This window comes from Staurois parvus, unplaced genomic scaffold (assembly GCF_062004578.1).
Source record: "Staurois parvus isolate SC_StPar_1 unplaced genomic scaffold, SC_StPar_1.0 ptg001035l, whole genome shotgun sequence".
Classification (NCBI taxonomy): domain Eukaryota; kingdom Metazoa; phylum Chordata; class Amphibia; order Anura; family Ranidae; genus Staurois; species Staurois parvus.
Window position 1 is genome coordinate 135,934 of NW_028318831.1, and position 16,405 is coordinate 152,338.

At 44.3% G+C, this 16,405-nt stretch overlaps 1 protein-coding gene across 1 annotated transcript in view; it reads left to right on the top strand.

Moving 5' to 3' along the window:
* STX1B (syntaxin 1B) overlaps positions 1-16,405 on the top strand; it is a 121,390-nt gene that overhangs the window by 90,064 nt on the left and 14,921 nt on the right. The window contains exons 2-4 of the mRNA XM_089657844.1: positions 2,437-2,511; positions 6,227-6,326; positions 8,554-8,628. Coding sequence (XP_089513970.1) covers positions 2,437-2,511; positions 6,227-6,326; positions 8,554-8,628 — 250 coding nt within the window. The remainder of the gene's footprint in view (positions 1-2,436; positions 2,512-6,226; positions 6,327-8,553; positions 8,629-16,405) is intronic.

The window sequence follows — 16,405 nt, forward strand, 5'->3', positions numbered from 1 at the left end:
GTAGTTTGGAAACTGCTGGAGGGCCACCATTTTTACACCCGTGCATTAGAGTGATGGTCAGTGGGAAAAATGCTCTTTACCCTTGTGGACATTGGAAATCATTCCCCCCTTACAGATAGCTAATAAGATCAATGGTGTCAGTGGGAACTTGTCTTAGAGGCAGAAATTGCTCATAGCTCAGAGAACCCCTAGCAACCTCTGGAGGAACCCTAGGGTTTCATGGAACCCAGGTTGAGAAACCCTGGTGTAGATGTTGTTTGTCCAAAAACAGAAAGGGAGGTTTGAAAGTTGTGGAACCACCCCTTACTAGATACATCATCCCATCCCTGGTGTCAGGAAGGCTTCATAGTTGTTAACTCCTCCATTTACATGATTAATGGGATGTTGTCTAATTGCCAAGACAGGGATAATAAACTGGCAGTATATGTTAAAGACAGATGGTGTTGAAGGTCTCCACAAGCATCCACAAGGTCAAGCAAAGACACGGGACCATCAAACGGAAGGGAGAAGCAGAACACACAGGGTAATATGGTCATCCAAAGACCTGTATACTGGGAAAGGCAAAAAAACTTCCAACCAACAAATGGCTCAACATAGGAGACCAAATTCTACAGGTCAAGACTCAGCAGTCTTCCTACAATGAAAAAGGACATTCATTTGAAGACAATGAGGTGCACATTTTGGAGAGAGAGGACAACCAGATTTCTAGGGATATTAAAGAGGCCATCTATGTCAGACTGGAACAACCATCCCTGAATAGGGGTGGAGGGCCTTCAACACCATCTGACTTTCACATATAATGTTGTTGTAACATCTCTACCCCTGTGATTTGACGATAATTTAAACCTTGAATCGTATAAATCAAGGTTTTAACATCTAGGTGGACTTCCTGACACCATGGAGGGGATTATGTAACTAGAACAGGGTGGCGCCACAACTTTCACACCTCCCATTCTGTTTTTGGTAAATGAAGTGCTTGGTGGTTGGATGAAGCAGTCGGTGCTGCCTGTGTGAACATAAATGGTGGGGTATCTTCCTGACAGTCGTTAGAAACAAAGAAGGGCTTGGAGAAACTACAAAATATCTTCAAGATTACAGCACAAGTCCAGTTGAACATAAATTATTATCTGCCATGTTTCTTGTTTCTTCAGATATAGAATCTTCCTTCTTCCAGACTGGTTTGACAAATAGTGTTGAGCATGATGTTTGGTCGAACATACGATCGAATTGAACATCGGCCGTCCAGGTGTTCGTCGTTTTCGGGGTTTTTTCATTGCAGCGGGCATCATGATTGACTTGTCAAAAACTATCGTCTGTCATTTGTTACACTACACTTTTTTCTTTTTTTGAAAGAGTAGTGGTAACATGTACCCTATACTTATTCAGATGTGGGGGACTGGGACCCTTGTTAAAGGGGGATTCCAGATTCTGATAAGCACCTGCCCGCAGACACCCATAACCACTGGTCATAGTCGAGGGGAAGAGGCCCTTGTATCCATCAACATGGGGGCAGGGTGCTTTGGGGTCCTCAAACCCCCCCCATGTTGAGGACATATGGCCTGGTATGGTTCAGGAGGGTGAAGTGCTCACTAGTCGTCGTCCCCCTTTCCTGACCTGCCAGGATGCATGCTTGGATTTTGGGGGGGACCCCATCACCATTTTTTTTTTTAATTTTGGCATGGAGGTTCTCCTCAAAATCCATAGCAGACCTGAAGGGCTTGGAATGGATGGGGGACCATAGTTGTTATTTTTTTTTATTTTTTAATTACCGGTCAATGGCAGCAACTCTTTTTTACATTCAGTTGTCAGCGGAGAACCCCACTGACAGCAGAAACATGAATGAATGTCTCACTACTAAAATACCGCATGATTTCATAATATAACTCCTGCCTGATTTTAGTAACTGTGCGGTATCTCACCACATACTCAGATGCAATAAGATACCACTTAGTGAATCGTCTGTTGAAAGTTCGTAGTTGAACTTTCATTAGGTTCGAATGTTCGATTGTGAACTGAACAGGGGGATGTTCGGCCCATCACTATTGACAAATATGATGATTGTATATGTATGTATATAAAACTATAAATGTAAGTTAGGTTTCAAGAAGGGCCCATTTGTAAAATGGAACTGATGATGATTAAAAAATTAAATAACAGCACTACCATGTCTTCAAGAACAGGGGATTATGGGAAGGAATCAAGGAGAAGCCATGATGGTCCAACAGCTTTAGCCTCATGCAGGATAGTCAGGGTTGTTACCATGTCCTCTTCAGTGATATCCAAACAATATGGTTGATATGAGCATCATTGATGGCACAGATATATACTGTAGGTGGCCATGTGTAGCTAGTATGAGTGTGGAAAGGGCTGGATGAGAACGGAGGGTCCATCATGGGTGGTTGTGTTGGCTCTAACTCTTTCCTAATTCTCTTACAGGCTAAAGACAGCGATGACGATGAGGAGATTGTACATGTGGATCGGGATCATTTTATGGATGAATTCTTTGAACAGGTAGGTTCATTAAAATTTCTATGTGTATGACAACACTGCTTATTTAACCAGTTCCACGCCACCCTATAGCAGAAATACTGCCGCAGGGTGGCACAGGTGCACAAAATCATGTGTATATATACAGTCATGGCCGAAATTGTTGGCACCCTTGATATTTCTCCAGGAAATCATGTATTTCTCACGAAACGTATTGCATTAACACATGTTTTGCTATACACATGTTTATTCCCTTTGTGTGTATTGGGACAAAACAAAAAAAGGGAGGAAAGAAAGCAAATTCGACATAATGTCACACAAACCTCCAAAAATGGGCTGGACAAAAGTATTGGCACCCTTTCACAACTGCGGATAAATAAGAATGTTACAAGCATGTGATGCTCCTGTAAACTCACCTGGGGCAAGTAACAGGTGTGGGCAATATAGAAATCACACCTGAAAGCAGATAAAAAGGAGAGACGTTCACTTAACCTTTGCATTGTGTGTCTGTCTGTGCCACACTAAGCATGGACAACAGAAAGAGGAGACGAGAACTGTCTGAGGACCTGAGAACCAAAATTGTGGCAAAATATCAACAATCTCAAGGTTACAAGTCCATCTCCAGAGAACTAGATTTGCCTTTGTCCACAGTGCGCAACATTATCAAGAAGTTTGCAACCCATGGCACTGTAGCTAATCTCCCTGGTCGTGGACGGATGAGGAAAATTGATGAAAGATTGCAACGCAGAATAGTCCGGATGGTGGATAAGCAGCCCCAAACATGTTCCAAAGACATTCAAGCTGTCCTGCAGGCTCAGGGAGCATCAGTGTCAGCGCGAACTATCCGTCGACATTTAAATGAAATGAAACGCTATGGCAGGAGACCCAGGAGGACCCCACTGCTGACACAGAGACATAAAAAAGCAAGACTACAGTTTGCCAAAATGTACTTGAGTAAGCCAAAAGCCTTCTGGGAAAACGTCTTGTGGACAGATGAGACCAAGATAGAGCTTTTCGGTAAAGCACATCATTCTACTGTTTACCGAAAACGGAATGAGGCCTACAAAGAACAAAACACAGTACCTACGGTAAAATATGGTGGAGGTTCAATGATGTTTTGGGGTTGTTTTGCTGCCTCTGGCACTGGGTGCCTTGACTGTGTGCAAGGCATCATGAAATCTGAGGATTACCAAAGGATTTTGGGTCGCACTGTAGGGCCCAGTGTCAGAAAGCTGGGTTTGCGTCCAAGATCCTGGGTCTTCCAGCAGGACAATGACCCCAAACATACGTCAAAAAGCACTCAGAAATGGATGGCAAAGAAGCGCTGGAGAGTTCTGAAGTGGCCAGCAATGAGCCCAGATCTAAATCCCATTGAACACCTGTGGAGAGATCTTAAAATTGCTGTTGGGAAAAGGTGTCCTTCCAATAAGAGAGACCTGGAGCTGTTTGCAAAGGAAGAGTGGTCCAAAATTCCGGGTGAGAGGTGTCAGAAGCTTATTGATGGTTATAGGAAGCGACTGATTTCAGTTATGTTTTCCAAAGGGTGTGCAACCAAATATTAAGTTAAGGGTGCCAATACTTTTGTCCAGCCCATTTTTGGGGTTTTGTGTGACATTATGTCATATTTGCTTTTCTGCCTCTGTTTTATATTTGTTCCAATACATACAAAGGGAATAAACATGTGTATAGCAAAACATGTGTTAATGCAATACCTTTTTTGTGTGAAATACTTGATTTTCAGGAAAAATATCAAGGGTGCCAACAATTTCGGCCATGACTGTATGTGATTTTGCAGATCCGGGTAGGGGCGCTCACGCGCCTCCTTTTGCAGCCTTGGCTATCAATCACAGGGTCCCGGCCAGTGATTACTCGCCGGAACCCGGTGATCACCGAGGATCTCCGACGGGGGAGAGACCTGTATGTAAACAATACAGATCTCTCCCCTGTCAGCTCCTGCTCACTGCTTTGTATGGCTCTGCCTGGATTTAATTGAAGAAGGAGGAGATAAAACAGAACTTCCCTCACAGGGTGAAGTTCAGCTTTAATGAATGATTATTGCTTAAAGTATAACTATTTTTTTTTTCTTGTTTTGGATAGAGTGGGGAAGGGATTGTATTCCAGGGTGTTTTCCAATTTGGAAAATTCATCCTGTCTATATTTGAGATAAAATACAGCCGGTAACTCTGTGTCACCTAAGTAAAGTAATTTTTATTGGCTACATGGTCAATACAAATGAAATACGATAACAGGTTTTGGCCAGCAGGCCTTAATCATATCATGCAATGATTAAGGCCTTGCAGCCGAAACACGTTAGCGTGATAGAGACACTGAAGCCAGGTCAATGGTTTCCTCAGCACCTCAATGGGTCGTGGTTGAGCAGTGTTGATCTCTTACTGTAGACTACATCCTCTCTATATGTCCGGGCTAGCATGGTCACTGTGACAAAACTTGATGTGAAATCCAAAGAACTTCAGAGTTGACACTAATCCAGGAATAGAAGAGAAGTTTTCCAATGTGGACACCTTTTACGGTGACAACTGTTTAAGAGGGAACTTCCACTTTGGAGAAGTTTTTTTGTCATTTCCTGTTTGCCTCCAGGACAAGAAGTATCTCTCCATCACAAAACCATACAAACTGCCCAGGTCCATCTGTTCAACTGGACTTGTTTTGTAATATTAAAGATGCTTCATGTCTCCAAGTTCATTATATCCACATATAGTAGGTAGCACAGCCACCTTAATCCAGTCACCATGGAATGGGCCAAGGAAGAGGTTGACTGTCCAAAAAAAGATTGGGAGGTGTAAAAGTTGTGGAACCCCCCCCCCTTTTCTAGTGACATAATCCCATCCCTGGTGTCAGGAAGTATGTGTAGGTGTTGATACTTTGAGCTGAACTGCTCTAAAGGCGAATAATTGTTAAATTGCTAGGGTGGAGATGGTAAAATTGCATTGTATGTAGAAGAAAGATGGTGCTGTTTAGGGATTTTCTGTTTTGCCATAGATGACCTCTTTGATGTCTCTTGCATACCAGTTTTCCTCTCTCTGTGCACCCTACTGTCCTTGGAAAGAATGCCCCTTTCCCCTAAGGTGTAGCCTTGATGTGTAGAATTTGCTCTCCTACGTTGGGCCATTCAGTTGTTGAGAGATTGCTGGGGTATGTTGTCAACAATCATTAGAACTGAAGAACTGGCTTGGGCAAGCTACAAAGCGTCTTCAGCATTATAGGACAAGTCCAGTTAAATGTGATCAACTACTACTAGGTATACTATGACCTGAATAAATGTGAACCTTCACAGACATCCCCTTCCCTACCCTACACTCACGCTATCTTTACTCCCCATAAATTGAGTTCCTTTCTGCCTTACTATGTCAGTGCTTACATTGTGCTTTCCCTCCTGTAGGCCATGCCTTCTTCCCTTCCATGTCCACCTTATTAGTTTCCCCGTAGTTTATTGTCCTCTAATTCAGACATCAATCATGGCGTCTCTTCTAGCACAGTCCTCAGCAATGTTTCCTTCCTGGCTGGTACCTCTATAAAATTCTGTGCTAGATGTATCGTGGAAGTCAACTGTCACTGCCGTGCTCATGACAAATTAAAGTAATTACAGCTAAGGAGTGTAAATAAAGAGGTTTAATTCCCTCAACACTTTTCCATTAATATTAACGTCCCTCAACCAGCGGTCCGTAACTTTCCTCCTCTCCCGCCAAGAGAGGTAAAGACTGTGCTTGTCTTTCTACAGGTGGAAGAGATCCGGGGCTGTATAGAAAAGCTGTCAGAAGATGTGGAGCAGGTGAAGAAACAGCACAGCGCCATCTTGGCAGCACCAAATCCTGATGAGAGTAAGTGCCAATGGAACTGTGTGGTCTACTTTGGTTGAGACAGGTTAGAAATGCTGCATACAAGTAAACATTCCCCATTGGCTTCTAAGTCCTGTATAGATCCTACTCTCTGCAGACTGGCTGTAGGCACCAAGCAGGGGCTCACCCACACAAAAACAGCTGGCAACACTCTGTAACATCCAACACTTGTAAAACTTTATTTTTCCAGGACAAATATCAAGAAGCCCTGTCTGGGACCTCCTCCTCTGATGCATCACACCCACCACTGGGCTTAAGCATTGAGATGTCTCAATGCAGCATCAGGGGAAGAGGTCCTAGAAGGGGCGGACTGACCATTTAGGCACTCGGGCACTGCCAGAGGGCCCGGAGTCAGTAGGGGGCCCCATGAGATGCCCCTGGTACCTTTCATAGGCTTTTTTGGGTGTGGTTTGAGTGTGGGCAAGGACATTGGGGCCCCATGATTTCCTATTGCCTGGGGGTCCCATGATTTGTCACCCCTGGGTCCTAGGCAGGTCTTCTTCCAAGCAGCTACCCTACTGCATACTAAACACAGGGGTCACTCTGCATGGATGCCATTCACAGAAAGCCTTGACTTTTTTTCAATGACTACAAAGCATTCTTTGATTTGGCAAGGTAGAGATGTCACTGACCCGCCTCCCCACCCTGTCCAATCAGAGAACTCCTTACGAAAAGTGAATTGTTTGTGAATTGTGCTCATGCCAACAACCCTTGTGTTCACTATGCAGCAGAGCATGGTACCCTGCAGCAATTTCTGTAGTAGAGATGACTTTTATGGGGATCCCGCTGATATGGCCTATGTATACTTACATTGGTCTAAGATGAACCAATAAAACTATGTAAAAAAAATAAACATGGAATTCAATGTTAAGGAACTTGGTAGGGTGTCTCATCTGGTATAAAGAGTTCCTTTTAGGCGGGATCCCGGAGAGCAGGGGCCTAAATTTGGCTCTTATCTCAGGAACACTGGAGGGTGTATAAAGGAAAGTGGCGAAATTGGAGTCCTAAATCTAGAATAGTTTTTTATTTGGAGCCATATAATTCAGAATGCCCCCCCCCCTTTTTCGGGTTTAAAGGGACCGCCTTCGTTAGAGCATGTTCTGGACAATATTAAACAATTATCGAAAGACAGACTGGGGTGTAGAGTTGCGTTAGTGATTGAGGGATTGAGGGGTCGTACGTACAAATTCTCCTATTATTAGTGTCCAGTCATGTCAATGGCCATCTCATTCATAAGCTGAATCATTTTGGCGAGGCTGCTCCCACATACCAGAGCACCCCCAAACCTAGGAGAGGGCCTGCAGGAAATCCAGAATTACAGATAGTAGTAAGGATACCCACTCATGGTAATAGAGTCCATACAAGCCAAAGGTCGGTACTCGGTGGTAGTGACGAGAAGGACAGCTGCAAGTACGCAAAGGAGAAAATATTGGCTGGAAAAAACACAAAAATCTGAAAAAGAGGAAGTGCAAAAGCATGGCTTAAGTAGGGAGTTCATGAGAAGAGAAAGGAGTTCAAGGTTTACCAAAATCAAGGTAAAAGACAAGATTGTCCAAAGGTTCAGACACAATTATGTCATACATCTCAGGTGGCTCAGTAAGTAGAGCTACTACTGGATGCAGCAGAGATCATTGGTTCAGATCCTGGTCCTGACAGGCTCATAGTTCCATGCCAGACTAGGGAGATTGCCTGGTAGTTACAGCAGACCTTCCACTTTCTGGCATTCCACTTCTTCCCCTTCTCTCTAACAACTGACATTTAAAAAAAAAGTCTTAACCTTTTTTGGGGAACACATCCCCACACTTCCTAGATTCTCGCCTAGGTGAGAATGATGTATTGGCTACCCCCATGCATTCTGGAGTAAGTTGAGACCTCCTGGGATGCGTGGCTTAAGTATTAAAAAAGATCTTGAAGTACTCCATGGCACATAATCTGGGGACCGGATGTCTCTTCCTGGTTCCTGCAACCATCTCCCTGATGATGAACCGTGGTGTATGTGCTTCATCAGGGGGCCAGCTGCAAGAACCAAGAAGTGGGAGCCAATCAAACAGTATAGTCAAGCCGGAAACTCAGTGTCATCCGTAGATAATAATCTTTATTGGCTGCATGGTAAAATACATAGATGAACAGGCGAACGTGTTTTTGAGCTATAGAGCCTTACTCACTTTACTTGACTTAATTGTTTTTTTTCCATGTTTTTTTCATGCAGAAACTAAACAGGAGCTGGAGGATCTCACGGCCGACATCAAGAAAACGGCCAACAAAGTCCGCTCCAAGTTGAAAGGTCAGTTCACTGGTGTCGTAATTATGTCCCAGTTATGGCAGACCCACAATGCAATTCTTGGTGCCCCTGCACCGGGGTGGGGAAAACCAGGGTTGGACCTTTATGTAACTCCGAAATTTCACCTTTACAACAAAACAAACTATTAATCTAAATGCCAAGTAAATAGAAAAGATACAAATTAATTCAGCTCTGTATACTTACAGCAGCAAGAAGGGGATGAAAAGGCTTGTTGACTTATCTGCTCCCTCCAGATCACTGGCGTCACAGTGGGGAATACAGAGAATTATGTAAACGTATACTACACTATAAATAGATATAAGTACCCCAATTTGAATAGCAATTGCCTTAAAAGAGAAGAGGTCCCTTTAACTAGAGATTGCAATTTGAGTCCTGTGATGTTTAAAGTTCCTGATATGGTGGTATCCTTTGTCTTCTGCTAGCAATGGTGGGGCCCATAAACATTAGTGAATACTGGTAATTCAATTAAAATTAACAGATAGACTGCTGCAATGCTCAAAGTAAAGATCTCTTGATACTGAATTATAAAGCATGCAGTGTCTCTAGAGTGATGACAGAAAGAGGATGGGCATCCGCCGGCTCACTAATCCCATGGATAGCAAAACCTCCTAGGAACAGAGTTTTTGCACAAGCTCTTGGCTGTTTACAGGGATGTGCGGAGTTATTGGCTGACGGCCTGTCAGCCCATCGAGCAGAGATGTCTGCGTGAAGACTGGATAGTGACAGTCCCAATGCAGAGAATCTGATCCCAATGATCTCAGTGTGGCGATCGGTGTCACCGCTATCCTGAACTGATGTGCAGAGTCCCGCAGCAGTAGGCCAGCAATCTGTCTCCGGAGGAGAACTGCAATCTCCCTGTGTTCAACTCTGCATCTCACGCCAGGAGAGTGAGCCAGTCCCTTGCTGTAAAATATACAGTGCCTTGAAAAAGTATTCATACCCCTTGAAAAAACACTTTTCACAGATTTATTTGTAAAAAAAGTTTGAAAACCATTTCTCATTTTCCTTCCACTTCACAATTATGTGTCACTTTGTGTTGGTCTATAACAAAAAATCCCAATAAAATATATTTACGTTTTTGGTTGTAACATGACAAAATGTGGAAAATTTCAAGGAGTATGAATACTTTTTCAAGACACTGTATCTACTTTCCCACCATCCTCCTTGTTTGCCAGCTCTGTGGCAGTTGTAGTTCAATCAGCACCCAGGAATACATGAATTGTCTATAGGAAAACAGATCCCATCATCCTCTGTTGTCAGGATACTGTATGTATGTAAGTGAGAGAGCCTGCTCAGCTGCAGGGGAGTTGTTGCAGGAGAGATGAGGAGGATGTGAGGCTGGAAGACAGGAGCCTGGGTGGGGACCCAGATGGAGAGGAGCCTACAGGCAGAAGGACCTTGGAAGGCTGAAAGCTTGTAACTTCACCAGCCCCGAGAGAGGACCACGTGTGGCAGGGAAGGAGCAGCCCAGCTAGAAGGCCTGCAAGCAGCCACCAACCCACTACAATGCAGGAGAAGGACTAACTTAGTAAACCTGCACCCCCTGGGCCAGATAGGGGAAGGAAGCACTCTAGTGGGTCTATGGGAAGGTTTGACCATTCTTCCAGAAGCACATTTGTGAGGTCAGGCACTGATGTCGGGGGAGGAGGCCTGGCTCGCAGTCTCCGCTCTAATTCATCCCAAAGGTGTTCTATGGGGTTGAGGTCAGGACTCTGTTTAGGACAGTCAAGTTCCTCCACCCCAAACTGGATCCTCCATGTCTTTATGGACCTTGCTTTGTGCACTGGTGGGCAGTCATGTTGGAACAGGAAGGGGCCATTTCCAAACTCTTCCCACAAAGATGGGTGCATGAAATTGTCCAAAATGTCTGACGCCTTAAGAGTTCCCTTCACTGGAACTAGGGGGCCAAGCCCAACTCCTGAAAAACAATCCCACACCATAATCCCCCCTCCACCAAACTTTACACTTGGCTCAATGCAGTCAGGCAAGTACCGTTCTCCTGGCAACCACCATACCCCCCAGACACATCCATCGGATTGCCAGACAGAAAAACGTGATTGGTCACTCCAGAGAACATGTCTCCACTGCTCTAGATTCCAGTGGCGGCGTGCTTTACACCACGGCACCCGCCGCTTTGCATTGCACTTGGTGATGGAAGGCTTGGATGCAGCTGCTTGGCCATGGAAACCCATTCCATGAAGCTCTCTACGCACTGTTGTTGGGCTCATCTGAAGGCCACACCAAGTTTGGAAGTCTTTAGCTATTGACTCCGCAGACAGTTGGCGACTTCTGCGCACTGTGCGCTTCAGCATGCGCTGACCCCGCCCTGTCATGTGACGTGGCCTACCACTTGGTGGCTGAGTGGCTGTTGTTCCCAGTTGCTTCCACTTTGTTATAATCCCACTAACAGTTGAGCGTGGAATATTTAGTAGCCAGGAAATGTCACGGATGGACTTATTGCCCAGGTGGCCACCTATCACGGGACCACGCTTGGAGTCACTGAGCTCCTGAGAGCGACCCATTCTTTCACCAATGTTTGTAGAAGCCGTCTGCATGCCTAGGGGCTTGATTGTATACACCTGTGTCCATGGAGGGGATTGGAACACCTGAATCACATGATTGGGAGGGGATTGGAACACCTGAATCACATGATTTGGAGGGTGAGTCCACTACTTCTGGCAATATAGTGTATATATATCTTTTTTATTAAATAATATTGTTGCAGCATTACCCGTATTGATACCGCTAACAATATTTGCACATAAATATAAGGAGCGAAACATCTACAGCTAAAAATCTGGCACCAAAATTTTGGCATCAGAAAATATTGATTATTTTACAGGATATTCATAATATTTTCTTACATCTGAATGATAATCAGGGATTTGAGATGATTAACACGGAGCCAACACGGAGCCAACTCCCTCCCATCTCTGTGGGATACACGTCATGCCTATTTGTTGGCAAGAAAGCCACGTCTCTGCACCTATCTGTGCCGGTTCTCCCGCCATTCTGTCAAGTCTGAGGCCTCTGCCAAATGACTGCAATGTGATATAGGATAAGAGCGCCACCCTCTGCTGGATCTCAGTACTGCTCGCTGCTCTGAACTGATTCTCCTATCATTCGGCTTGTTCAAAGAGAACCTGTCACACATTAACAAAAAAAAGTTATAATATTGTACAAATATGTAATTTAAGGAATTTTATTATTTTTATAGTTTGTAGAAATATGAGCATTTTCCATTATTCCCGCCTAACAGCACATACTTCATAAGCTTCCACCTAGACTAGTCTTTGTTGATTTTTTTTTACTCCAGAGGAACCATTTAAAAATGTTTTTGAGCCTCAGGAAACCCCTGCTAAAAATGATTACATTCACAACTCACAGTCCTGGATGTTGTATACATAATAACTAATGAATAGATATAAGAATGTGGCACACCCAGAGTATTGGACACCCAATGTGGATCATGTTTTACCGCCCCTTACCCTAAATAAGGGGTCTCCAAACTATGGACAGTGAGCCTAATTCAGCCTTCTGCAAGATTTTATCTAATCCTCTGATGTAAGAGGTACTCTGGTGGGGACCCTGATGTAAGAGAGTACTCTGGTGGGGACACTGATGTAAAGGGATACTCTGGTGGGGACACTGATGTAAAGAGGTACTCTGGTGGGGACACTGATGTAAGAGAGTACTCTGGTGGGGACACTGATGTAAAGGGATACTCTGGTGGGGACACTGATGTAAAGAGGTACTCTGGTGGGGACACTGATGTAAAGGGATACTCTGGTGGGGACACTGATGTAAAGGGATACTCTGGTGGGGACACTGATGTAAAGGGGTACTCTGGTGGGGATCCTGATGTAAAGGGATACTCTGGTGGGGATCCTGATGTAAAGGGATACTCTGGTGGGGACCCTGATGTAAAGGGGTACTCTGGTGGGGATCCTGATGTAAAGGGATACTCTGGTGGGGACCCTGATGTAAAGGGATAATACTCTGGTGGGGATCCTGATGTAAAGGGGTACTCTGGTGGGGACCCTGATGTAAAGGGATACTCTGGTGGGGACACTGATGTAAAGGGGTACTCTGGTGGGGATCCTGATGTAAAGGGATACTCTGGTGGGGACCCTGATGTAAAGGGGTACTCTGGTGGGGACACTGATGTAAAGGGATACTCTGGTGGGGACCCTGATGTAATGGGGTACTCTGGTGGGGACACTGATGTAAAGGGGTACTCTGGTGGGGATCCTGATGTAAATGGGTACTCTGATGGGGACCCTGATGTAAAGGGATACCCTGGTGGGGACCCGATGTAAAGGGGTACTCTGGTGGGGACCCTGATGTAAAGGGGTACTCTGGTGGGGACCCTGATGTAAAGGGATACTCTGGTGGAGACCCTGATATAAAAGGGGTACTCTGGTGGGGATTCTCATGTAAGCGGGGGCTCTGATGTAGGGGGAGGGGGGCGGCACCAATAAAGGGGGAGTTTGATGGTGAGTATGATGTAAAAAGGCTGTCAACTCTGATGTAAGGGGAGACTCTAATGGGGTTTCTGATGTGAGGGAGGAGCTCTGCTGTAATGCGGGACTTTGATGGTGATATAAGGAGGCTCTGATGGGAACTCTCGTGTAAGGGTGAACTTTGATGAGAACTCAGATGTTAGGGGTACAATTTGATGAAATCACTGATGTAAGGGTGACATTTGATGGGATCTCTGATGTAAAGGTGAAATTTGATGGGATATATGATGTAAGGGTGAAATTTGATGGGATATTTGATGTAAGGGTGAAATTTGATGGGATATTTGATGTAAGGGTGAACTTTGATGGGATCTCTGATGTAAGGGTGAACTTTGATGGGATCTCTGATGTAAGGGTGAACTTTGATGGGATCTCTGATGTAAGGGTGAAATTTGATGGGATCTCTGATGTAAGGGTGAAATGTGATGGGATCTCTGATGTAAGGGTGAAATTTGATGGGATTTCTGATGTAAAGGTGAACTTTGATGGGATCTCTGATGTAAAGATGAACTTTGATGGGATCTCTGATGTAAAGATGAACTTTGATGGGATCTCTGATGTAAGGGTGAACTTTGATGGGATCTCTGATGTAAGGGTGAACTTTGATGGGATCTCTGATGTAAGGGTGAACTTTGATGGGATCTCTGATGTAAGGGTGAACTTTGATGGGATCTCTGATGTAAGGGTGAACTTTGATGGGATCTCTGATGTAAGGGTGAACTTTGATGGGATCTCTGATGTAAGGGTGAACTTTGATGGGATCTCTGATGTAAGGGTGAACTTTGATGGGATCTCTGATGTAAGGGTGAACTTTGATGGGATCTCTGATGTAAGGGTGAACTTTGATGGGATCTCTGATGTAAGGGTGAACTTTGATGGGATCTCTGATGTAAAGGTGAACTTTGATGGGATCTCTGATGTAAAGGTGAACTTTGATGGGATCTCTGATGTAAGGGTGAAATTTTATGGAATCTCTGATGTAAAGGTGAACTTTGATGGGATCTCTGATGTAAAGGTGAAATTTGATGGGATCTCTGATGTAAAGGTGACATTTGATGGGATCTCTGATGTAAGGGTGAAATGTGATGGGATCTCTGATGTAAAGGTGAACTTTGATGGGATCTCTGATGTAAAGGTGAACTTTGATGGGATCTCTGATGTAAGGGTGAAATTTGATGGGATCTCTGATGTAAAGGTGAACTTTGATGGGATCTCTGATGTAAGGGTGAAATTTGATGGGATCTCTGATGTAAAGGTGAAATTTGATGGGATCTCTGATGTAAAGGTGACATTTGATGGGATCTCTGATGTAAGGGTGAAATGTGATGGGATCTCTGATGTAAGGGTGAAATGTGATGGGATCTCTGATGTAAGGGTGAAATTTACATTTGAAATACATACAAATAACATAACATATGCCCCTCCCCCCTTCCCATGCATACATTGGTGTATCACCCTCTTAACCATATTATTACGCCAATTAGGCCGTTTTCCCAAATATAAACATAATATACATTCATTTCTTATTTCACATGTTAAAATTATTCTAACACCCTATTCACCACCTTCTCATTAGAGGTCAACCCCATAGTATCCACCCATGGTCCCCATATTTTCTCAAATTTCTCAAGACACCTCTTTTTCATGTAGACAAACTTATCACATCTTACAGTATTTATTACTACTTTAACCCATTCTATACTTGTTGGAGGGTCCGATGCCAACCATTTCCATGCAATAAGCTTCCAAGCCTGAAATAAACACCTAAGCAACACATTTTGTGTATTGTATGACAAAGTCGCCCCATCCATATAGCCCAATATACACTCCCCGGGCCAGTTTATTAGGTCTACCTGTTCAGTTGCTTGGTAACACAAACTGCTAATCAGCCAATCACATGGCAGCAACTCAATGCATTTAGACATCTAGACGTGGTGAAGACTATCTGCTGAAGCATCAGAATGGGGAAGAATGGAGATTTAAGCGACTTTGAATGTGGCATGGTTGTTGGTGCCAGACAGCCTGGTCTGAGTATTTCAAAAACTGATGATCTACTGGGATTTTCACGCACAACCATCTGTAGGATTTACAGAGAATGGTCCGAAAAAGAGAAAATATCCAGTGAGCGGCAGTTGTGTGGAGGAACGTTTCTTGTTGATGTCAGAGGTCAGAGGAGAATGGGCAGACTGGTTCCAGATGATAGAAAGGCAACAGTGACTCGAATAACCAGTCATTACACCCAAGGTATGCAGAACACCATCTCTGAATGCACAACATGTTCAACCTTGAAGCCGATGGGTTACCGCAGCAGAAGACCACCCCGGGTGCCACTCCTGTCATCTAAGAACAGGAAATGGAGGCTACAATTCGCAGAGGCTCACCAAAATTGGAAAATAGAAGATTGGAAAATCGTTGCCTGGTCTGATGAGTCTGGATTTCAGCTGCAACCTTAAGATGGTAGGGTCAGAATTTGGCATAAACCACCTGTCTTTTGATGGCTCCTTCCAGCAGGATAATGCTCCATGTCACAAAGTTCAAATCATCTCAATCTGGTTTCTGTAACATGACAATCAGGTCACTGGACTCCAATGGCCCCCACAGTCACCAGATCTCCATCCAAAAGAGCAACTTTGGGATGTGGTGGAACAGGAGATTCGCATCATAAATGTGCAGCCAACAAATCTGCAGAAACTGCGTGATGCTACCATGTCAATATGGACCAAAATCTCTGAGGAATGTCTCCAACACCTTGCTGAATCTATGCCACGAAGAATGAAGGTAAAAGGGGGTCCAACCCGGTACTAGCAAGGTGGACCCAATAAAGTTCAGTGACTGTACATTACTTTGAATCCAGTCCCAGGGCCACCTCAAAACACAGAATTTATGCTATCAAAAATATCTAACCAATACCTATTCAGTTTAGGGCATCTCCAGACCATAAGGTCACCAGTCAGATCCCCACCAGTCAGTTGCATGCAGCATCTGGACATCTTCCAAATGTAAACAATCTTTTGGGGGTACGGTACGTTCTGTGTAATAATAATAAATGTGAAATCCTCTGCGAGGGGGACATGGACACCATTGGCACGGCTTCCAATATATATTTCCACTCCTCTTCTGTAACACTCCCTATGTATGGGCCATCCCACTCCACTCTAGTACCTTTCCTTTAAACTGCTCCCTCAGAGCATGCCTAACCTGCAGATACCTGAAGAAAGATTGATGCTGGATGGCAA